Raw genomic sequence first — 22,500 nt, 5'->3', positions numbered from 1 at the left:
GCCGTTGACGGCGCCATTCTGATCCAGCGGAGAATCACAGCGCTTCACTCTGCCCCGCCCTGCGAGCGCCCCTCAGCCAATCAGCGTGCCTCACGCGCCCGACCAGCCAATCCCGTCACAACAACATCTACGATGCCGTTCGCCACTGCGCCTGCGCAGACAGGAGACAGCTGATAACTCATCTATTATGCTACTTCGCTAAATAAAAAAAGCTCCCATTAAACCCGACTGCGGCCCGCAGGACGTCCCGGAGCACCGAGCCCGACGTAAAGACGCATCTCCGCGCTGTACCGGAGGCTTACCGGCGGCTGAGGAGCGCGAGAGGAGCGGTAAAGCAGCGGAGGCCGTGCGGGCCGTGCGGGATGGTGCGGGATGCGGACTGGCCGCTCGGCGCCTTCAGACAAAGCTCAGCTAACAGGCTAACGGCTCATTAGCTCGCGGGAACGTTCTGCGCGCAAGCGGCTCCGTGAGCGCGCGCGATCCTCCCGGTACCGAGCCCGGTACCGAGCCAGCGGGGAGAGCCCCCCTCAACTCCGCGCGCACACGGCAACGACGTTGATATCCAGACTATTTACGACATTTCCGTGTTCGGTAAGTAACCTAGCTCCGTTAGCTCGCAGCTAGCTGCTCTTCTGCCCGCCATCTTTTTAAAGCGAGAACGATGTTTGTGAGAACACGCGCACCTGAGCGGCACCTGAGCAGGTGAGCCGCGTGCGCGAGCTGGTCCGGGTCCTCCGGCCGCCAAGACCCGGGTCTGTCTGTGGATGCGGACTCTGTTGATCCGGATTTAGGGAGTTTAGTTGGTCACAGCGGTGTCTGGTAGCCGTTAGCTCGTTAGTTAGCCGCATGCAGACCCGGGATCTGTGTGTTCCAGGCTCTGTGGATCCGGGCTCTGTGGATCTAGACTCTGTGGTTCCAGGCTTTGTGGATCTGGATTCTGTGGATCTGGATTATGTGGATCCAGGCTCTGTGGATCCAGGCTCTGTGGATCCAGGCTCTGTGGATCTAGTCTCAGTGGATCTAGACTCAGTGGATCCGGGCTCTGTGGATCTAGACTCTGTGGATCCAGGCTTTGTGGATCTAGATTCTGTGGATCCGGGCTCTGTGGATCCGGGCTCTGTGGATCCGGGCTCTGTGGATCCGGGCTCTGTGGATCCAGACTGTGGATCCAGGCTTTGTAGATCTGGATTCTGTGGATCTGGATTCTGTGGATCTGGATTCTGTGGATCCAGGCTCTGTGGATCCAGGCTCTGTGGATCCAGGCTCTGTGGATCTAGACTCTGTGGATCCAGGCTCTGTGGAGTGGCAGCAGCAGCTTGGGTCCAGGTTCTGGGCTCTGAGGCTCCTACAGACATCTAGAGGAGCCTCAGAGCTGCAGTCAGTACTAGTACACAAGTACTCTGAGACAGTAAAAGTTCCAGGTTGTACTTTCAGTAGTGAAGTATATTGTTGTAGTAAATATTGATGCATTTGATGTACTTACTGTACTTTAATCTGAGGGAATACTTCATATTTATTCGTTAACATGGTGTAGTGTTTTTAATTAAGTAAACCTAATGGAATAAAAATACAATGAGAAATACTGAAGTACGAATACTTCATATTTATACTTCAGTTGATGATCGAGAGAAACTTGAAGCGGATTAAAAGTGGAAGTATTGATACAGAATATTTTACACATTATGTTCATCATGATTAATACTCTGCTGCTCATGTGACCTCAGAATGTGTCGACCAGTTGAGAGTCATATGTCTGATGCTAACATTAGCTTGTTTCTCTGGTAGCTTGAGATTCATATGTCTGATGCTAACATTAGCTTTTTTTTCTCTGGTAGCTTGAGGTCCATATGTTTAATGCTGACATTAGCATGTTTCTCTGGTAGCTTGAGATCCATATGTCTGATGCTAACATTAGCTTGTTTCTCTGGTAGCTTGAGATCCATATGTCTGATGCTAACATTAGCTTGTTTCTCTGGTAGCTTGAGATCCATATGTCTGATGCTAACATTAGCTTGTTTCTCTGGTAGCTTGAGATTCATATGTCTGATGCTAACATTAGCTTTTTTTCTCTGGTAGCTTAAGGTCCATATGTTTAATGCTAACATTAGCATGTTTCTCTGGTAGCTTGAGATCCATATGTCTGATGCAAAGCTTAGTTGTTTTCTCTGATTGCTTGCAATCTAGACGTCTGATGCTAACGTTAGCTTAGTTTTTTGATAACTTCTCTTTGTCTCTCAGGTTGTGCGATGGGCGATTGTCTCCTCGGAGGAAACATCAAGCTGAAGAGTCGACACCACCAGCTGAACTGAGCACACACACTCACGCCCACCTCAGACCACGGGAGTAGTTTCCCTTGAGGTCAGACACTGCCTTCCCACAGTGCATTGCTGCGTCCCCCTCGTCCAACATGTCGGACGCCCCCGAGGCTGCGCCCCCCAGTCCCCCCACCCTCACCAACCCGTTGCCCCCTGAGGTCACCAATGCCGCCAAGCCCGGCAGGTAAGACACGCCCACCTTGCTGAAGACACACCCACCTTGCTGAGGACACGCCCACCTCACAGAGTCTTCTGTCACTGAAACAATGTTGTCACCATGTTGTAAATATGGAGTTTCTCTCCTTCAGGAAGACCAACCAGCTGCAGTACATGCAGTAACTCTGTGTGTGTATAGTGTGTGTGTGTGTATAGTGTGTGTGTGTGTGTATAATGTGTGTGTGTGTGTGTGTGTGTGTGTGTGTGTCCTTCAGGAAGACCAACCAGCTGCAGTACATGCAGTAACTCTGTGTGTGTGTGTGTGTGTAATGTGTGTGTGTGTGTGTGTGTGTGTCCTTCAGGAAGACCAACCAGCTGCAGTACATGCAGTAACTCTGTGTGTGTGTGTGTGTGTGTGTAATGTGTGTGTGTGTGTGTGTGTGTCCTTCAGGAAGACCAACCAGCTGCAGTACATGCAGAACGTGGTGGTGAAGACTCTGTGGAAGCATCAGTTCGCGTGGCCGTTCTATCAGCCGGTCGACGCCATCAAGCTCTGCTTAGCGGTGAGTTCTTCTTCTCTCGTGCTTTAAGCCGCAGAACCCGCTAAGCTAAGCTATGCTAATCATGTCCGTGTTTCCAGGACTACCACAAGGTGATCAAGAACCCGATGGACATGGGAACCATCAAGAAGCGTCTGGAGAACAACTACTACTGGAGCGCCAGTGAGGCCATGCAGGACTTCAACACCATGTTCACCAACTGCTACATCTACAACAAGGTACTACTACATCTACATCAAGGTACTACTACATCTACATCAAGGTACTACTACATCTACAACAAGGTACTACTACATCTACAACAAGGTACTACTACATCTACAACAAGGTACTACTACATCTACAACAAGGTACTACTACATCTACAACAAGGTACTACTACATCTACAACAAGGTACTACTACATCTACATCAAGGTACTACTACATCTACATCAAGGTACTACTACATCTACATCAAGGTACTACTACATCTACAACAAGGTACTAGTACATCTACATCAAGGTACTACTACATCTACAACAAGGTACTAGTACATCTACATCAAGGTACTACTACATCTACATCAAGGTACTACTACATCTACATCAAGGTACTACTACATCTACAACAAGGTACTACTACATGTACATCAAGGTACTACTACATCTACAACAAGGTACTACTACATCTACAACAAGGTACTACTACATCTACAACAAGGTACTACTACATCTACAACAAGGTACTACTACATCTACAACAAGGTACTACTACATCTACAACAAGGTACTAGTACATCTACATCAAGGTACTAGTACATCTACATCAAGGTACTAGTACATCTACAACAAGGTACTAGTACATCTACATCAAGGTACTAGTACATCTACATCAAGGTACTAGTACTACTACATCTACAACAAGGTACTAGTACATCTACAACAAGGTACTAGTACATCTACAACAAGGTACTAGTACATCTACAACAAGGTACTAGTACATCTACATCAAGGTACTAGTACATCTACATCAAGGTACTAGTACTACTACATCTACAACAAGGTACTACTACATCTACATCAAGGTACTACTACATCTACATCTACAACAAGGTACTAGTACTACACTGAACAAGGTACTAATACTACATCTACAACAAGGTACTAGTACATCTACATCTACAACAAGGTACTAGTACATCTACATCTACAACAAGGTACTAGTACATCTACATCTACAACAAGGTACTAGTACATCTACATCTACAACAAGGTACTAGTACATCTACATCTACAACAAGGTACTAGTACATCTACATCTACAACAAGGTACTAGTACATCTACATCTACAACAAGGTACTAGTACATCTACATCTACAACAAGGTACTAGTACTACACTGAACAAGGTACTAGTACTACACTGAACAAGGTACTAGTACTACATCTACAACAAGGTACAAGGTGTACTTTCATGCTGCAGAGCACACTTGAAACCCTTTGTGTGCGTCTCTGCTGTGTTGTGTGTCACCGTTGTGTTGTGTGTCATTGTGTTGTGTGTCACCGTTGTGTTGTGTGTCATTGTGTTGTGTGTCACCGTTGTGTTGTGTGTCATTGTGTTGTGTGTCACCGTTGTGTTGTGTGTCATTGTGTTGTGTGTCACCGTTGTGTTGTGTGTCATTGTGTTGTGTGTCACCGTTGTGTGTCATTGTGTTGTGTGTCACCGTTGTGTTGTGTGTCACCGTTGTGTTGTGTGTCATTGTGTTGTGTGTCACCGTTGTGCCTCACCGTTGTGTGTCTGTTGCAGCCCACAGACGACATCGTGCTCATGGCTCAGGCTCTGGAGAAGATCTTCCTGCAGAAAGTTTCCCAGATGCCTCAAGAAGAAGTCGCTCTGCTGCCGCCGGCGCCCAAAGGCAAGAGAGGTGTGTACTGCAGTACTAGTACTACAGGAGTGTACTGCAGTACTAGTACTACAGGAGTGTACTGCAGTACTAGTACTACAGGAGTGTACTGCAGTACTAGTACTACAGGAGTGTACTGCAGTACTAGTACTACAGGACTAGTACTACAGGAGTGTACTGCAGTACTAGTACTACAGGAGTGTACTGCAGTACTAGTACTACAGGAGTGTACTGCAGTACTAGTACTACAGGAGTGTACTGCAGTAGTAGTACTACAGGAGTGTACTGCAGTACTAGTACTACAGGAGTGTACTGCAGTACTAGTACTACAGGAGTGTACTGCAGTACTAGTACTACAGGAGTGTACTGCAGTACTAGTACTACAGGAGTGTACTGCAGTACTAGTACTACAGGAGTGTACTGCAGTACTAGTACTACAGGAGTGTACTGCAGTACTAGTACTACAGGACTAGTACTACAGGAGTGTACTGCAGTACTAGTACTACAGGAGTGTACTGCAGTACTAGTACTACAGGAGTGTACTGCAGTACTAGTACTACAGGAGTGTACTGCAGTAGTAGTACTACAGGAGTGTACTGCAGTACTAGTACTACAGGAGTGTACTGCAGTACTAGTACTACAGGAGTGTACTGCAGTACTAGTACTACAGGAGTGTACTGCAGTACTAGTACTACAGGAGTGTACTGCAGTACTAGTACTACAGGAGTGTACTGCAGTACTAGTACTACAGGAGTGTACTGCAGTACTAGTACTACAGGAGTGTACTGCAGTACTAGTACTACAGGAGTGTACTGCAGTACTAGTACTACAGGAGTGTACTGCAGTACTAGTACTACAGGAGTGTACTGCAGTACTAGTACTACAGGACTAGTACTACAGGAGTGTACTGCAGTACTAGTACTACAGGAGTGTACTGCAGTACTAGTACTACAGGAGTGTACTGCAGTACTAGTACTACAGGAGTGTACTGCAGTAGTAGTACTACAGGAGTGTACTGCAGTACTAGTACTACAGGAGTGTACTGCAGTACTAGTACTACAGGAGTGTACTGCAGTACTAGTACTACAGGAGTGTACTGCAGTACTAGTACTACAGGAGTGTACTGCAGTACTAGTACTACAGGAGTGTACTGCAGTACTAGTACTACAGGAGTGTACTGCAGTACTAGTACTACAGGAGTGTACTGCAGTACTAGTACTACAGGAGTGTACTGCAGTACTAGTACTACAGGAGTGTACTGCAGTACTAGTACTACAGGAGTGTACTGCAGTACTAGTACTACAGGAGTGTACTGCAGTACTAGTACTACAGGACTAGTACTACAGGAGTGTACTGCAGTACTAGTACTACAGGAGTGTACTGCAGTACTAGTACTACAGGAGTGTACTGCAGTACTAGTACTACAGGAGTGTACTGCAGTACTAGTACTACAGGAGTGTACTGCAGTACTAGTACTACAGGAGTGTACTGCAGTACTAGTACTACAGGAGTGTACTGCAGTACTAGTACTACAGGACTAGTACTACAGGAGTGTACTGCAGTACTAGTACTACAGGAGTGTACTGCAGTACTAGTACTACAGGAGTGTACTGCAGTACTAGTACTACAGGAGTGTACTGCAGTAGTAGTACTACAGGAGTGTACTGCAGTACTAGTACTACAGGAGTGTACTGCAGTACTAGTACTACAGGAGTGTACTGCAGTACTAGTACTACAGGAGTGTACTGCAGTACTAGTACTACAGGAGTGTACTGCAGTAGTAGTACTACAGGAGTGTACTGCAGTACTAGTACTACAGGAGTGTACTGCAGTAGTAGTACTACAGGAGTGTACTGCAGTAGTAGTACTACAGGAGTGTACTGCAGTACTAGTACTACAGGAGTGTACTGCAGTACTAGTACTACAGGAGTGTACTGCAGTACTAGTACTACAGGAGTGTACTGCAGTACTAGTACTACAGGAGTGTACTGCAGTACTAGTACTACAGGAGTGTACTGCAGTACTAGTACTACAGGAGTGTACTGCAGTAGTAGTACTACAGGAGTGTACTGCAGTACTAGTACTACAGGAGTGTACTGCAGTACTAGTACTACAGGAGTGTACTGCAGTACTAGTACTACAGGAGTGTACTGCAGTAGTAGTACTACAGGAGTGTACTGCAGTAGTAGTACTACAGGAGTGTACTGCAGTAGTAGTACTACAGGCAGAGTTGGGCAAAAATAAATCAAAATGTATTTTGACACAAAATACCCCTCAAATAAATGTATTAAACTAAAATACAAAATACTATTGCCAGAAAATGTAACAAAGTATGATACATGTATTTAAAATACAGGAAATACTTCATGGCAGAGCGTTGAGGCTTCATGTTGTATTAAGTACACAACTCTGAACGCACAACAACAGTCACACAAAGCTCGATGATGACGTTCACACACGTCTCCCGTCAGAGCCTGCAGGCTACCTGAACTACAATGACGTGATCTATTGATTATTTATTGACGATATATTCATTATATATTGACTATATATTCATTATTTATTAATTATATATTCATTATTTATTGACTATATATTGCTTATATATTCATTATATATTGATTATATATTGACTATATATTCATTATATATTGACTATATATTGATTATTTATTGACTATATATTGACTATATATTGATTATTTATTGACTATATATTGACTATATATTGACTATATATTGACTATATATTGATATTATATATTGATTTGCATGAAGACATTCACATTGAGAAGATGCACAGATCAGCCGTTCAGACGTCTCTTGATGAGTTATGAACATACAAGCTTCATATCTTCCTCTTGCTAGCTACTCCACTGGTAAGCTAAATTGCTAAACATTGGCTATGCATTAGCCTAGACAGCAAGCTAGCGTCATTAGCATGTTAGCATTGACCGCGAGCTTGACATTATAACGTCACCATGTCTATAACACAACAGGCTGTGTAGCCAGACCCACATCACACATCACACGTCACGCTGGTTAACACACTCGGTGTCTCCTGGACAATACGCTGTTTCATATTCCTGGAGAAAGTATTTTGAGTATTTTAAATACAAAATACACCACTAAAGTATTTTGTTAGAAATTACATTCTGTGTTTTATCGGCCCTATGAAATACAAAATACCTGAAATACGTATTTCAAATACAAGTAACAGAAATACTGCCCATCTCTGACTACAGTACTGTGGGACTTGCTGTAGTACTTTGTGGGACTTGCTGTAGTACTTTGTGGGACTTGCTGCAGTACTTTGTGGGACTTGCTGCAGTACTTTGTGGTACTTGCTGCAGTACTTTGTGGTACTTGCTGCAGTACTTTGTGGTACTTGCTGCAGTACTTTGTGGTACTTGCTGCAGTACTTTGTGGTACTTGCTGCAGTACTTTGTGGTACTTGCTGCAGTACTTTGTGGTACTTACGGCAGTACTTTGTGTCTCAGTGAGCCAGCAGGCGGCCTCCCCGGCCTCCCCCCCTCCCCCGCCCTCCTACCCGTCCCCGTCCCCCTCTCAGACGCCTGTCATCTCGACCACGCCCACTCCTGTGCAGGCCACGCCCCCCGTCTTGGCCCCGCAGCCCCCGGCAACCATGATGCCGTCCGCACAGCCCGTCGTCAAGGTAACAGTTTTTGGTTCTACCTGTCTCTCTCTCTTTCTACCTGTCTCTCTCTCTTTCTACCTGTCTCTCTCTCGTTCTACCTTAGTTAAGTTACCCAGGAGCTCTGTTGACATAGACCTAGCTAACGTTAGCTACAGCTTGATGAGTTGAGTCATTGAACACAGCAGGAGAGAACGCGACGTTAGCCCGCTAGCTAACGCAGGTCGCTAACGCTCCGGTGAAAAGTTATTAGCTAACGCTTCCGTTAATGACGAGGTAGATTCTGAGGTGAGGGGCCTGAGGGGCCGGTCACACAGGACCAGACTTCTTAAAGCGCAGCCGCTTAAAAAAGACAAACCTTGACACCTCCCTCCCTCACACACACCTGTCTGTCTCTCCAACAGAAGAAAGGCGTGAAGAGGAAAGCCGACACCACCACCCCCACCACGTCGGCCATCTCCGCCGGCCGCGCCGACTCTCCCTCCGCTCAGGACGCCAAGCCGCCCAAGCTGGGCTCGTCCCGCCGCGAGGCCGCCGCCCGGCCCGCTAAGACCCGAAGGGAGACAGTGGAGGAGGTGGCGGTGAGCGAGGTAGGAGGAGGCGGAGCCGGAGGAGGAGGAGCCGGAGCCGGCAGGAGCAAGGGCGGGAAGCTGGGTGAGCAGATGAAGCACTGCGACGCCATCCTGAAGGAGATGCTCTCCAAGAAGCACGCCGCCTACGCCTGGCCCTTCTACAAGCCGGTGGACGCCGAGGCCCTGGAGCTGCACGACTACCACGACATCATCAAGCACCCCATGGACCTCAGCACCGTGCGGGTAGGTCACGCGCTCGCCGCCATGACGCCACAACACGCCGCACTCAGGGCAGTCGGCTGTTCCGTGATCCTGTGTGGATCCAAGAAAAGACGGATTTAAACTTACTCTAACTTTAAACTTCGGACTGGTGGATCAGCGTGACCCAGCAGCAGGAGCGAACCGCAGGGCGCCTCTGTGAAGGAACCCTCAGCACGAGCCGTGACCGACGGTTCCTACGCGTTACTGAACGAGACACAGAAGTCTTCATTATGAGGTTTTTTTATATCTTTTTGTTTCTTCCCCCCGACAGAAAAAGATGGATAAAACAGAGTACAGTGACCCTCAAAGCTTTGCGACCGATGTCAGGTTAATGTTCTCCAACTGTTACAAGTACAACCCTCCAGACCACGAGGTGGTGGCCATGGCCCGTAAGCTTCAGGTAAGAACCTGCGGAACCTTCCAGAACCATCAGAACCTGGTGGCGGCGGCCGTCGGTAATATGGATCTCTCTCCTCAGGACGTGTTTGAGATGCGTTTCGCTAAGATCCCCGATGAGGGCCTGGAGGCATCAGTCCCATCGACAACACCATTGGTCAGTAAAAGCACCGCCTCCTCTGACAGCAGCAACAACTCCTCCTCCGACGAATCGTCCGACTCAGAGGAGGAGCGAGCCACGCGATTGGCTGAGCTACAGGAGCAGGTTGGTGCTGCCGACCAATCACAGGTCAAGAACATCCTGGTTTTCTTCTTTTTTATTATCATTGTAGATTGAATGAAATTCTGTTGATGTAATTTTTTGTTAAATTGTAAATTTTTGATATGCAATGAATGTTTGATAATTCTGATCCTACGTAATAATGTGTGATTTTAGCCGTGTCATGAATAATGTACCCGCTGAAGGCGTTTCTAGATGCTGAGCTGAGGTTAAAGGTATTGATAGTTAGTATATTCCATCAGTTGAAGGCGGTGCACGAGCAGCTGGCTGTCCTATCCCAGGCTCCAGTCAGCAAGCCAAAGAAGAAGAAAGAAAAGAAAGACAAGGAGAAGAAGAAAGACAAGGAGAAAGACAAAGGGAACAAGGGCAAGATGGAAGAAGAGAAAAAGCCCAAAGCTGCCGCTCAACAGCCAAAACCAGCCAATCAGAAGAAAGCGCCAGCCAGGAAAGCCAACAGCACGGTGACCGCCACGAGGTAAATTCGTCATCGTTCTGTTGGGAGTGAAATTTAATTTGGAGTTTGAACAATCCCATTGACTCTCTTGTCGGTTTCCAGGCAACCTAAGAAAGGGAGCAAGGCGTCGGGCGCCGGCTCTGCTAACGGTGACGACGGCGAGGAGTCCTCTCTGCCGATGTCGTACGACGAGAAGCGCCAGCTGAGCCTGGATATAAACCGGCTGCCGGGGGAGAAGCTGGGCCGCGTCGTCCACATCATCCAGTCCAGAGAGCCGTCGCTGAGGGACTCGAACCCCGACGAGATCGAGATAGACTTCGAAACCCTTAAACCCTCCACACTTAGAGAGCTGGAGCGCTACGTCAAGTCCTGCCTTCAAAAGAAGCAGAGGAAGCTACTGCGTAAGTACCGAGTACTTGTACTGCTAATATCTGAATACCATACCATCAGGGAGGTTTGAAAGAAATTACTGCTGTTAAACGACTGTTAAACGGAGTCATTCCTTCCTGGAAACCAGTGCTTGGACATGACTCTACTAGGGTACACATCCCCCAGCACCTCTACTCGGGTACACGTCCCTCAGCACCTCTACTCGGGTACACGTCCCCCAGCACCTCTACTCGGGTACACGTCCCCCAGCACCTCTACTCGGGTACACGTCCCCCAGCACCTCCACTCGGGTACACGTCCCCCAGCACCTCCACTCGGGTACACGTCCCCCAGCACCTCCACTCGGGTACACGTCCCCCAGCACCTCTACTAGGGTACACGTCCCCCAGCACCTCTACTCGGGTACACGTCCCCCAGCACCTTTACTCGGGTACACGTCCCTCAGCACCTCTGCTAGGGTACACGTCCCTCAGAACCTCTACTCGGGTACATTAGGGTACACGTCCCTCAGCACCTCTACTCGGGTACACGTCCCTCAGCACCTCTGCTAGGGTACACGTCCCTCAGAACCTCTACTCGGGTACATTAGGGTACACGTCCCTCAGCACCTCTACTAGGGTACACGTCCCCCAGCACCTCCACTCGGGTACACGTCCCCCAGCACCTCCACTCGGGTACACGTCCCCCAGCACCTCCACTCGGGTACACGTCACCCAGCGCCACCACTCGGGTACACGTCACCCAGCGCCTCCACTCGGGTACACGTCACCCAGCGCCTCCACTCGGGTACACGTCACCCAGCGCCTCCACTCGGGTACACATCCCCCAGCACCTCTACTAGGGTACACGTTCCCCAGCACCTCTACTCGGGTAGACTAGGGTACACGTCCCTCAGCACCTCTACTAAGGTACACGTCCCTCAGCACCTCTACTAAGGTACACGTCCCTCAGCACCTCTACTCGGGTACACGTCCCTCAGCACCTCTGCCAGGGTACACGTCCCTCACCACCTCTACTTAGGTACATTAGGATACACGTCCCTCAGCATCTCTACTCGGGTACACATCCCCCAGCACCTCTACTCGGGTACACGTCCCTCAGCACCTCTACTCGGGTACACGTCCCTCAGCACCTCTACTCGGGTACACGTCCCTCAGCACCTCTACTCGGGTACACGTCCCTCAGCACCTCTACTCGGGTACACGTCCCTCAGCACCTCTACTCGGGTACACGTCCCCCAGCACCTCTACTCGGGTACACGTCCCCCAGCACCTCTACTCGGGTACACGTCCCCCAGCACCTCTACTCGGGTACACGTCCCCCAGCACCTCTACTCGGGTACACGTCCCCAGCACCTCTACTCGGGTACACGTCCCCCAACACCTCTACTCGGGTAGACTAGGGTACACGTCCCTCAGCACCTCTACTAAGGTACACGTCCCTCAGCACCTCTACTCGGGTACACGTCCCTCAGCACCTCTACTCAGGTACATTAGGGTACACGTCCCTCAGCATCTCTACTCGGGTACACATCCCTCAGCATCTCTACTCGGGTACACATCCCTCAGCACCTCTACTCGGGTACACGTCCCTCAGCACCTCTACTCGGGTACACGTCCCTCAGCACCTCTACTCGGGTACACGTCCCTCAGCACCTCTACTCGGGTACACGTCCCTCAGCACCTCTACTCGGGTACACGTCCCTCAGCACCTCTGCTAGGGTACACGTCCCTCAGAACCTCTACTCGGGTACATTAGGGTACACGTCCCTCAGCACCTCTACTCGGGTACACATCCCCCAGCACCTCTACTAGGGTACACGTCCCCCAGCACCTCTACTAGGGTACACGTCCCCCAGCACCTCCACTCGGGTACACGTCCCCCAGCGCCACCACTCGGGTACACGTCCCCCAGCGCCACCACTCGGGTACACGTCACCCAGCGCCTCCACTCGGGTACACGTCACCCAGCGCCTCCACTCGGGTACACGTCACCCAGCGCCTCCACTAGGGTACACATCCCCCAGCACCTCTACTAGGGTACACGTTCCCCAGCACCTCTACTCGGGTAGACTAGGGTACACGTCCCTCAGCATCTCTACTCGGGTACACATCCCTCAGCATCTCTACTCGGGTACACATCCCCCAGCACCTCTACTCGGGTACACGTCCCCCAGCACCTCTACTCGGGTACACGTCCCTCAGCACCTCTACTCGGGTACACGTCCTTCACCACCTCTACTCGGGTACACGTCCCTCAGCACCTCTACTCGGGTACACGTCCCTCAGCACCTCTACTCGGGTACACTAGGGTACACGTCCCTCAGCACCTCTACTCGGGTACACTAGGGTACACGTCCCCCAGCACCTCTAATGGGGTACACGTCCCCCAGCACCTCTAATGGGGTACACGTCCCCCAGCACCTCTAATGGGGTACACGTCCCCCAGCACCTCTAATGGGGTACACGTCCCCCAGCACCTCTACTCGGGTACACTAGGGTACACGTCCCTCAGCACCTCTACTCGGGTACACTAGGGTACACGTCCCTCAGCACCTCTACTCGGGTACACTAGGGTACACGTCCCTCAGCACCTCTGCCAGGGTACACGTCCCTCAGCACCTCTACTCGGGTACACGTCCCCCAGCACCTCTACTCGGGTAAACGTCCCTCAGCACCTCTACTCGGGTACACTAGGGTACACGTCCCTCAGCACCTCTAATGGGGTACACTAGGGTACACGTCCCTCAGCACCTCTACTCGGGTACACTAGGGTACACGTCCCTCAGCACCTCTAATGGGGTACACTAGGGTACACGTCCCTCAGCACCTCTACTCGGGTACACTAGGGTACACGTCCCTCAGCACCTCTACTCGGGTACACGTCCCCCAGCACCTCTACTCGGGTACACGTCCCCCAGCACCTCTACTCGGGTACACGTCCCCCAGCACCTCTACTCGGGTACACGTCCCCCAGCACCTCTACTCGGGTACACGTCCCCCAGCACCTCTACTCGGGTACACGTCCCCCAGCACCTCTACTCGGGTACACGTCCCCCAGCACCTCTACTCGGGTACACGTCCCCCAGCACCTCTACTCGGGTACACGTCCCCCAGCACCTCTACTCGGGTACACGTCCCCCAGCACCTCTGATGGGGTACACGTCCCCCAGCACCTCTGATGGGGTACACGTCCCCCAGCACCTCTAATGGGGTACACGTCCCCCAGCACCTCTGATGGGGTACACGTCCCCCAGCACCTCTAATGGGGTACACGTCCCCCAGCACCTGGGGGATGTGTGCCCGAGTAGAGGTACACGTCACCTGTGAGCATGCTCTTTGTTGTTGAATATCATTGATTCGTGTGTGTGTGTGTGTGTGTGTGTGTGTGTGTGTGTGTGTGTCTGTGTGTGTGTGTGTGTGTGTGTGTGTGTGTGTCTGTGTGTGTGTGTCTCCCTCCAGAGAAGGCAGCCGGAGGCGGGGCGGCGGGAGGCGGGGCGAGTCGCTTGAGTGGCAGCTCCTCTTCCTCCTCTGATGACAGCTCCTCAACGGGAACCTCCTCTTCCTCCGACACAGACTGAACACATGCATACACAAACTCACAGTACTGACACAAATGTTACTGAACACACACTGATCACACACACAGAGGTTTATCCACTCTATACACACACACGCACACACACTCACACACACATACACACACACTATCCAGTTAACACATGCAGATGCACACTAACACACACATCCATGTAAACTTCCATCCTAAAAAATACAAAGGAGATACACTCTGAACTTCTTACAATATACACACACACACACACACACACACACACACGCACACACGCACACGCACGCACACACACATATATATAAACAAACATAAACTACACACACCCAGACTTGGAGACTGTATGTAAATAGGCTGACAGGTTTTTTTAGCTCCTAGTGTCGTTTTTTTTTCTTTCTTCCTGGCGGATGCAAACAGATCGAAGAAGAAGAAGAAGAAGAAGAAGAAGAAGAAGAAGAAGAAGAAGAAGAAAGCAACACTTTCCCAGAGGGGGGGAGACATGTGGTGGAGAGACTTTCTGTCTGTCTGCCTGTCTGTCTGTCATGTAGTCGTACTGATCTTTTCTGAACAGCTTTCTTCTTCTTCTGGGATGGCTGTGACCCCTGACCTCTGAAAACATTCCAGAAGCATCTATGATGGAGGAGGAGGAGATCTCAGTGGGTTTTACGTCTCTGATCGATCTGAAGTTGAGCTGCAAATAGTTTTCTCGCATTTTGGTCTTCGCGGTCAGAGACTCACGGGAGCCAATCAGAGACCCCCGTTAATCCTGAACCTCATGGAGCTGTTTGACGGCCTGAAGGGCCACCTGATGGGCCCTCTGGTGGGCCACCTGAAGACCACCTGATGGGCCACCTGGTGGGCCACCTGATGGGCCACCTGAAGACCACCTGGTGGGACACCTGATGGGCCACCTGAAGACCACCTGGTGGGCCACCTGATGGGCCACCTGATGGGCCACCTGATGGGCCACCTGATGGGCCACCTGGTGGGCCACCTGATGGGCCACCTGAAGACCACCTGGTGGGCCACCTGAAGACCACCTGGTGGGCCAACTGAAGACCACCTGGTGGGCCACCTGAAGACCACCTGGTGGGCCACCTGATGGGCCACCTGAAGACCACCTGGTGGGCCACCTGAAGACCACCTGGTGGGCCAACTGAAGACCACCTGGTGGGCCACCTGAAGACCACCTGGTGGGCCACCTGATGGGCCATCTTCACACACCTGAGGACCACAAACTCCTTAAAGTTGGTCACGTGGACATGGTTCATTTGTATGAGGCTTCAGATCGGTGGTTATTGATCCGTCTGATCGGTGGTTATTGATCCGTCTGATCGGTGGTTATTGATCCGTCTGATCGGTGGTTATTGATCCGTCTGAAGTGTTGAGCTCTTTAAACGTTCATCCGGTTGGTTTCCTGCAGGAGATTATTATTATTATTATTATTATTATTATTATTTTTGTATTAAAATGAAAATCATGGACCGGTTTTCAAAGTAAAAGTCTGACAGATGTTTTTTTATAAACAAAAGTAAAATCCCCCTGAGACCGGGACCCCCCCCCCCCCCCTGCCAACGGAGAGCAAAGACAAACTTCTTCTTTTAACACTACATGTCTTTTATTTTCAGGTTGAGTGCTGAACTTGTTTGTGTCTTATAAGGTTCTCTATAGAAAATGTCTCTGTCCCGCCTCTCTCTCTCTCTCTCACACACACACACACACACACACACACACACACACACACACACACACACACACACACACACACACACACACACACACACACACAGTTTTCTGTCTTTATTTTAAAGTCTTTTTTTTTATTTTAGCTGATTTTCAAACTAAATTGGCGGGTAAACAAATACTTATAAAAAAGGTATGAAATAAATACATCATTTTATATTTTTGTTATTTTTCTGACGATTTACTTTTTAAAATAAAGTCCTCTTTCTGTTTCCTGTGATTTGAACCCTTCATGAACTTTGTTTTCTCGTCCAACCGGATTGGCTGCTGCCCCGGGTTGACCTATGACCCCTGAGCTCATGGGGGCGGGGCTAAGCCAGGCTTACTTTGACTGGTGGGTTTCTTATCATGTGACCTCACGGGAGTTTCAAGTCTGCTCGATCAGACCATGTGACGCGGCTCCTCCCGCCTGACCTTTGACCCGCTCGTGGTCATGTGACGCGTCTGCTCCCGCCTGACCTTTGACCCGCTCGTGGTCATGTGACGCGTCTGCTTCCTCCTGATAGGGGGAGGGGGGTGGAGTTGCTCAGTTGTCATGGAGATGTTTCAGTCGTTTTAATTATGGGATGTCATTTGTATTTTTTTTTTGTCGTCGGAACGACGAAACGTGTTGAGAAACTTTAAAAAACAAAAAAAAACAGACATTCTAGGAACTAATCGATAAGCGATCAATAAATGAGGCCGAGCGCCCGCCTCCTCGCGGCAGACAGACAGGCGGGCGGTGAGACGGCTCGTTGCCATGGTAACCCGCCTCTGTTTTTAGTCGACGGTCGAGCTTCGATGCTAATAGTTAATTTTTGTATTTTAATAAGAAAAGGAAGTGGTTTTGTGTATTTGCATGCACTCCGTACGTCCTCCGTGTGTGTGAGCGCTGCGTCGCTCAGTAGGCCGGAGGTTAGAGAGCAGGCGCCCCCAGTGGACCGTTGATGTAATTACTGATATGGACCCTTATTTTCTGAGTTCCTTTGTTTTCATAAATAAACACATAAACTGAGCAGCTGACTGGACTCTCATTCACACACGTATATATCTGTGTGTGTGTGTGTGTGTGCATGTACACATGCATATGTGTATGCACCTTTGTGTGTACACACCTGTATACATACATATGTACGTGTAATATATACACACACACACACAGTGGAGGAAGTTTGATCCGTTGCCCGCTGACTAAGAAATGAACGGCTGTAATTTTAATGGAAGGTTTATTTGAACAAAGAGACTATTATATCAAATATTTAACACAATCCAGAAAATCACATATAAAAGTTCTCTATGAGGTGGTTCACTCCACGTCCTGAAGGCCTTGGGGCTGTCGCTGGGACACTGGAAGCTTCAGCTCCCTTTTTCGATGTTCTCTGAGATTCAGGTCTGGAGACTCTGGACCAGTATGTTCAGGAACTCCATGTGCTTCTTCTGGAGCTACTCCAGGACCTTCATGTACTTCTTCTGGAGCTACTGCAGGACCTCCATGTGCTTCTTCTGGAGCTACTCCAGGACCTCCATGTGCTTCTTCTGGAGCTACTCCAGGACCTTCATGTGCTTCTTCTGGAGCCACTCCAGGACCTTCATGTGCTTCTTCTGGAGCTACTCCAGGACCTTCATGTGCTTCTTCTGGAGCTACTCCAGGACCTTCATGTGCTTCTTCTGGAGCTACTGCAGGACCTTCATGTGCTTCTTCTGGAGCTACTCCAGGACCTTCATGTGCTTCTTCTGGAGCTACTCCAGGACCTCCATGTGCTTCTTCTGGAGCTACTCCAGGACCTTCATGTGCTTCTTCTGGAGCTACTCCAGGACCTCCATGTGCTTCTTCTAGAGCCACTCCAGGACCTTCATGTGCTTCTTCTGGAGCTACTCCAGGACCTTCATGTGCTTCTTCTGGAGCTACTCCAGGACCTTCATGTGCTTCTTCTGGAGCTACTGCAGGACCTTCATGTGCTTCTTCTGGAGCTACTCCAGGACCTTCATGTGCTTCTTCTGGAGCTACTCCAGGACCTTCATGTGCTTCTTCTGGAGCTACTCCAGGACCTTCATGTGCTTCTTCTGGAGCTACTCCAGGACCTTCATGTGCTTCTTCTGGAGCTACTCCAGGACCTCCATGTGCTTCTTATGGAGCTACTTCTTTGTGGCCTTTGCCGTAGGTTTTAGGTTATTGTCGTAATTGAAGACTCACTCAAGACCCGTCTCCAATGTCCTGGCTGAAGGAAGGAGGTCGCGGACCAGATGTCCTGGTCCAAGATCGGGTCCTCCTGGTCCATCAGCAGAGAAAAACCCTAAAGCATCATGTCTCCTCCTTGACGGTGTTCTTGGGGTTCTCGTCAGCGTTCTTCTTCCTCCAAACACGTTGATGCCAAAGAGCTGGAGTTTGGTCTCCTCTGACCACGCCCCCTTCTCCCGGCCTTCAGGCGTTCACTTCAGGCAAGGAAGCCCAGAGGCTCCAGGAAAGAAGTAGAGTTAGTAATGTGCATTGAAGAGACTGTAAGCTTCTTAAGATATGATGATGCATCACCATTTGAGGCTTTATAGGAGAGGAGAGGGATTTTAAATATAATTGTAAATCTTACAGGAAGCCAGTGCAGAGCAGCCAACACAGGAGTAATGTGATCTTTTTCTCGTTAGTATACGAGCTGCAGCATTCTGCATCAACTGGTGACAAGAGGGCTGAACCAGAGCAGCCTGACGATGAGGAGTTACAGTAATCTAGTCTTGAAGTAACAAATGCAAGGATTAACGTTTCTGCATGGTTTTGAGACAGGATGTGTCTGATTGTTTAAATGTTCTGCAGGTGAAAGAAGTTCTTGAGACGTGTTCTGTGTCATCAGGTTACGATGGAGAGGCCGAATCTGAGGGATCGATTCTGTGTCTTTTATACCAACTTCCTGCTGGTTTTAACCAAATACTTTTAAACAAATGCAAATAAATGTATAACTTTTATACGATTTGATGTACAGGTACCACAGGATGTACAGGTACTACATGATGTACAGGTACTACATGATGTACAGGTACTACATGTTGTACAGGTACTACATGATGTACAGGTACCACAGGATGTACAGGTACTATATGTTGTACAGGTACTACATGATGTACAGGTACTACATGTTGTACAGGTACTACATGATGTACAGGTACTACATGATGTACAGGTACTACATGTTGTACAGGTACTACATGATGTACAGGTACCACAGGATGTACAGGTACTATATGTTGTACAGGTACTACATGATGTACAGGTACTACATGTTGTACAGGTACTACATGATGTACAGGTACCACAGGATGTACAGGTACTATATGTTGTACAGGTACTACATGTTGTACAGGTACTACATGTTGTACAGGTACTACATGATGTACAGGTACTATATGTTGTACAGGTACTACATGTTGTACAGGTACTACATGATGTACAGGTACTATATGTTGTACAGGTACTACATGATGTACAGGTACTATATGTTGTACAGGTACTACATGTTGTACAGGTACTACATGTTGTACAGGTACTACATGATGTACAGGTACTACATGATGTACAGGTACTACATGATGTACAGGTACTACATGTTGTACAGGTACTACATGATGTACAGGTACTACATGTTGTACAGGTACTATATGTTGTACAGGTACTACATGATGTACAGGTACTATATGTTGTACAGGTACTATATGTTGTACAGGTACTACATGATGTACAGGTACTATATGTTGTACAGGTACTACATGATGTACAGGTACTATATGTTGTACAGGTACTACATGATGTACAGGTACTATATGTTGTACAGGTACTACATGATGTACAGGTACTATATGTTGTACAGGTACTACATGATGTACAGGTACTATATGTTGTACAGGTACTACATGATGTACAGGTACTATATGTTGTACAGGTACTACATGATGTACAGGTACTATATGTTGTACAGGTACTACATGATGTACAGGTACTATATGTTGTACAGGTACTACATGATGTACAGGTACTATATGTTGTACAGGTACTACATGATGTACAGGTACTACATGTTGTACAGGTACTACATGATGTACAGGTACTACATGTTGTACAGGTACTATATGTTGTACAGGTACTACATGATGTACAGGTACTACATGTTGTACAGGTACTATATGTTGTACAGGTACTACATGATGTACAGGTACTATATGTTGTACAGGTACTACATGATGTACAGGTACTATATGTTGTACAGGTACTACATGATGTACAGGTACTATATGTTGTACAGGTACTATATGATGTACAGGTACTATATGTTGTACAGGTACTACATGATGTACAGGTACTATATGACATCACGAGAGTGAAGAGAGAATAATTGACACAAAACTTCTTTTGACGATCTCGGCTTTTCATTTATTAGTTTTAAACGGACGTTGTCATAGAGACCTGAATGTACAACTGAAATCACAGTACTATTTCCGCTGCGTACTAGTAGTCAGTGTACTATTACTCAGCATAAACACCAGTACTTCGCATGGTTCATAAACTTAACAGAATGTCTGGAACAGCTATCCTTGCCTGTGATTGGTCAGTGAGCTCAGAACCCGCTCCAGAGAGGATCTGGTTCTGTTCACCCAGACCAGCAGAAGCTGAACTGGTCTGTTGGACTCGTCGTAGTTCAGAACCTGGAGTCTTCACAGATCATACATTTCCCACAATGCCTAGCGGCTCTCTGTGTGTCTTCTTCTATCTGGCCTCAGACCCAGGCGGTCCTCCGAGACCAGAGCTTTACCCCCTTTCCCCGGTCTGCTCGGGTTTCTGGATCTGCTCTACATGACGCTGCAGATCCTGGACCGCCCGTCCGCATCCGGCAGGCTCTTCTGGTCCCGGACCAGCACGGCCTGGTTCCCGAAGCTGCTGTACCAGGCGGACCGGCTGCGGCTCAGGTAGGTGTGGGGCGCCTGCAGGTCCTGCTGCTGCTGCTGCCAGACCAGCAGGGACGCGTCCCGGTACCGCAGCCGGGCAAAGGCCTCCGACAGGGCCTTCACTGCCAGGGGGGGGCGAGAGGGACCAGGAGAACCGGGACCAGGAGAACCGGGACCAGGCGGTTCCTCTACAGCAGCTGGGTCCGACATGTTGAAACCTGCACGGTGACAGAAATGGTCCAAAGGAGACGGACCGGCTCCATCCCAGGATGAAGAGAAGAGAACCTTCAGCAGAAAACCAGGTCTTTACTTTAAAATATCAAATACTGTGTTTTTATCTATCTATCTATCTATCTATCTATCTATCTATCTATCTATCTATCTATATAGATATTTAGATATATATATAAGATAGATAGATCTCTATGTGTGTGTATATATAGATATAGAGATATATATATGTATCTCTCTCTCTCTCTCTCTCTCTCTCTCTCTCTCTCTCTCTCTCTCTCTCTCTCTCTCTCTCTCTCTCTCTATATATATATATATATATATATATATATATATATATATATATATATATATATATAGCTAACGGAAGCGTCCGTTAGCTCAGTTAGCGTCTGTCAGCTCAGGAGATAAACGCACGAGGTCACGCATACATACGTCATGACGTCATAGGGGAAACGCGTCAGAATATAAACTGTTACGTTTCGTGTCTTTTCTCTCACGGGTGAGTCGATGTTAGCATCGTTAGCATCGTTAGCATGGCACCGCCAGAGCTGCTGCTGCTGCATCCAATAGCAACGGTGTGTCTATGAACCGCGTCCGGGTCGGAACACACGACGAGTAACACGGGTTCCTACCAGGCGAGTTTAACTAATACAATCATAATAGTAAGACAGTAGAGTTAAATATGAACCAGCACCATCAGCCGAAGCTGGAAGAAGTATTCAGATCCTAGTAGTATGAGTACAAGCTGTGGAAGCCCACCTACAAGTACAAATACATAACATGTGCACTTCATCACACGGAGGTCTTTGAACACATCTTCATCACACAGAGGTCTTTGAACACATCTTTATCACACCGAGGCCCTTGAACACATCTTCATCACAGGTTTAAATTTTATTTATTTTGAAAGTAAATAAAATCAGAAACGAACAGTGAAAAACATGAAGTACTTTATTGGAGGACAAACTTGTATTTACAGTGTTTCAGTAGTGGACATGCAGAGTCACATGACCTGATCACATGACTTCAGGAAGTTCGTCATCGGACTGTTTTTTTCGATCAGAGGGTGGGGCTTGGCTCCTTTTAGCTGGACGCTCGTCTCCTTCGTCTCCTTCTTCTCCTTCA

At 48.4% G+C, this 22,500-nt stretch overlaps 3 protein-coding genes across 11 annotated transcripts in view; 1 reads left to right on the top strand and 2 right to left on the bottom strand.

The window, feature by feature from the left end:
• Positions 1 to 124: 124 nt before the first annotated feature.
• On the top strand, positions 125 to 17,230 carry brd3b (bromodomain containing 3b). Of its 4 annotated transcripts, none has more exons than XM_068601659.1 (12): positions 125 to 591; positions 2,239 to 2,499; positions 2,923 to 3,034; positions 3,112 to 3,249; positions 4,819 to 4,927; positions 8,416 to 8,591; positions 8,975 to 9,385; positions 9,675 to 9,803; positions 9,882 to 10,088; positions 10,322 to 10,554; positions 10,636 to 10,934; positions 14,385 to 17,230. In XM_068601659.1, exons 2-12 carry the CDS (start codon positions 2,408 to 2,410, stop codon positions 14,501 to 14,503), a joined length of 2,025 nt encoding a protein of 674 aa, XP_068457760.1. In that variant the 5' UTR covers positions 125 to 591; positions 2,239 to 2,407; the 3' UTR covers positions 14,504 to 17,230. The 4 variants fall into 4 exon arrangements, with proteins under 4 accessions (XP_068457760.1, XP_068457761.1, XP_068457759.1 ...); XM_068601660.1 differs by having other exon boundaries at positions 4,819 to 4,936; positions 9,882 to 10,064; XM_068601658.1 differs by having other exon boundaries at positions 4,819 to 4,936.
• Positions 17,231 to 20,622: 3,392 nt separating this feature from the next.
• LOC137803347 (putative uncharacterized protein BRD3OS) lies at positions 20,623 to 21,955 on the bottom strand. Of its 3 annotated transcripts, none has more exons than XM_068601729.1 (2): positions 21,852 to 21,955; positions 20,623 to 21,359 (listed from the first exon to the last, which is right to left on the bottom strand). In XM_068601729.1, exon 2 carries the CDS (start codon positions 21,349 to 21,351, stop codon positions 21,046 to 21,048), a length of 306 nt encoding a protein of 101 aa, XP_068457830.1. In that variant the 5' UTR covers positions 21,352 to 21,359; positions 21,852 to 21,955; the 3' UTR covers positions 20,623 to 21,045. The 3 variants fall into 3 exon arrangements, with proteins under 3 accessions (XP_068457830.1, XP_068457831.1, XP_068457828.1); XM_068601730.1 differs by having other exon boundaries at positions 21,873 to 21,943; XM_068601727.1 differs by having other exon boundaries at positions 20,623 to 21,426; positions 21,852 to 21,937.
• Positions 21,956 to 22,308: 353 nt separating this feature from the next.
• chek2 (checkpoint kinase 2) overlaps positions 22,309 to 22,500 on the bottom strand; it is a 10,968-nt gene continuing 10,776 nt past the window's right edge. For all 4 annotated transcript variants that reach the window (XM_068601679.1, XM_068601678.1, XM_068601676.1 and 1 more), the window contains one exon: positions 22,309 to 22,500. This exon is cut by the window's right edge and continues 62 nt beyond it. In XM_068601679.1, the coding sequence (XP_068457780.1) occupies positions 22,392 to 22,500 (109 nt within the window). In that variant the 3' untranslated portion in view covers positions 22,309 to 22,391.

This window comes from Clinocottus analis, unplaced genomic scaffold, assembly GCF_023055335.1.
Source record: "Clinocottus analis isolate CAN_PGR_092001 unplaced genomic scaffold, fCliAna1.0.p SCAF_53, whole genome shotgun sequence".
Classification (NCBI taxonomy): domain Eukaryota; kingdom Metazoa; phylum Chordata; class Actinopteri; order Perciformes; family Cottidae; genus Clinocottus; species Clinocottus analis.
Note: the sequence above shows the minus strand (reverse complement) of the source record. Positions and strands in the feature narration are given on the sequence as shown.

Excerpts from the sequence above, each read along its gene's own strand:
- LOC137803347 (XM_068601729.1), bottom strand. The coding sequence starts at position 21,351 with ATGTCGGACCCAGCTGCTGTAGAGGAACCGCCTGGTCCCGGTTCTCCT.
- brd3b (XM_068601658.1), top strand. The coding sequence starts at position 2,408 with ATGTCGGACGCCCCCGAGGCTGCGCCCCCCAGTCCCCCCACCCTCACC. Across the intron at positions 4,937-8,415 it reads GGCGCCCAAAGGCAAGAGAG|TGAGCCAGCAGGCGGCCTCC; the intron begins GTGTGTACTGCA and ends TTTGTGTCTCAG. Across the intron at positions 10,935-14,384 it reads GAAGCAGAGGAAGCTACTGC|AGAAGGCAGCCGGAGGCGGG; the intron begins GTAAGTACCGAG and ends GTCTCCCTCCAG.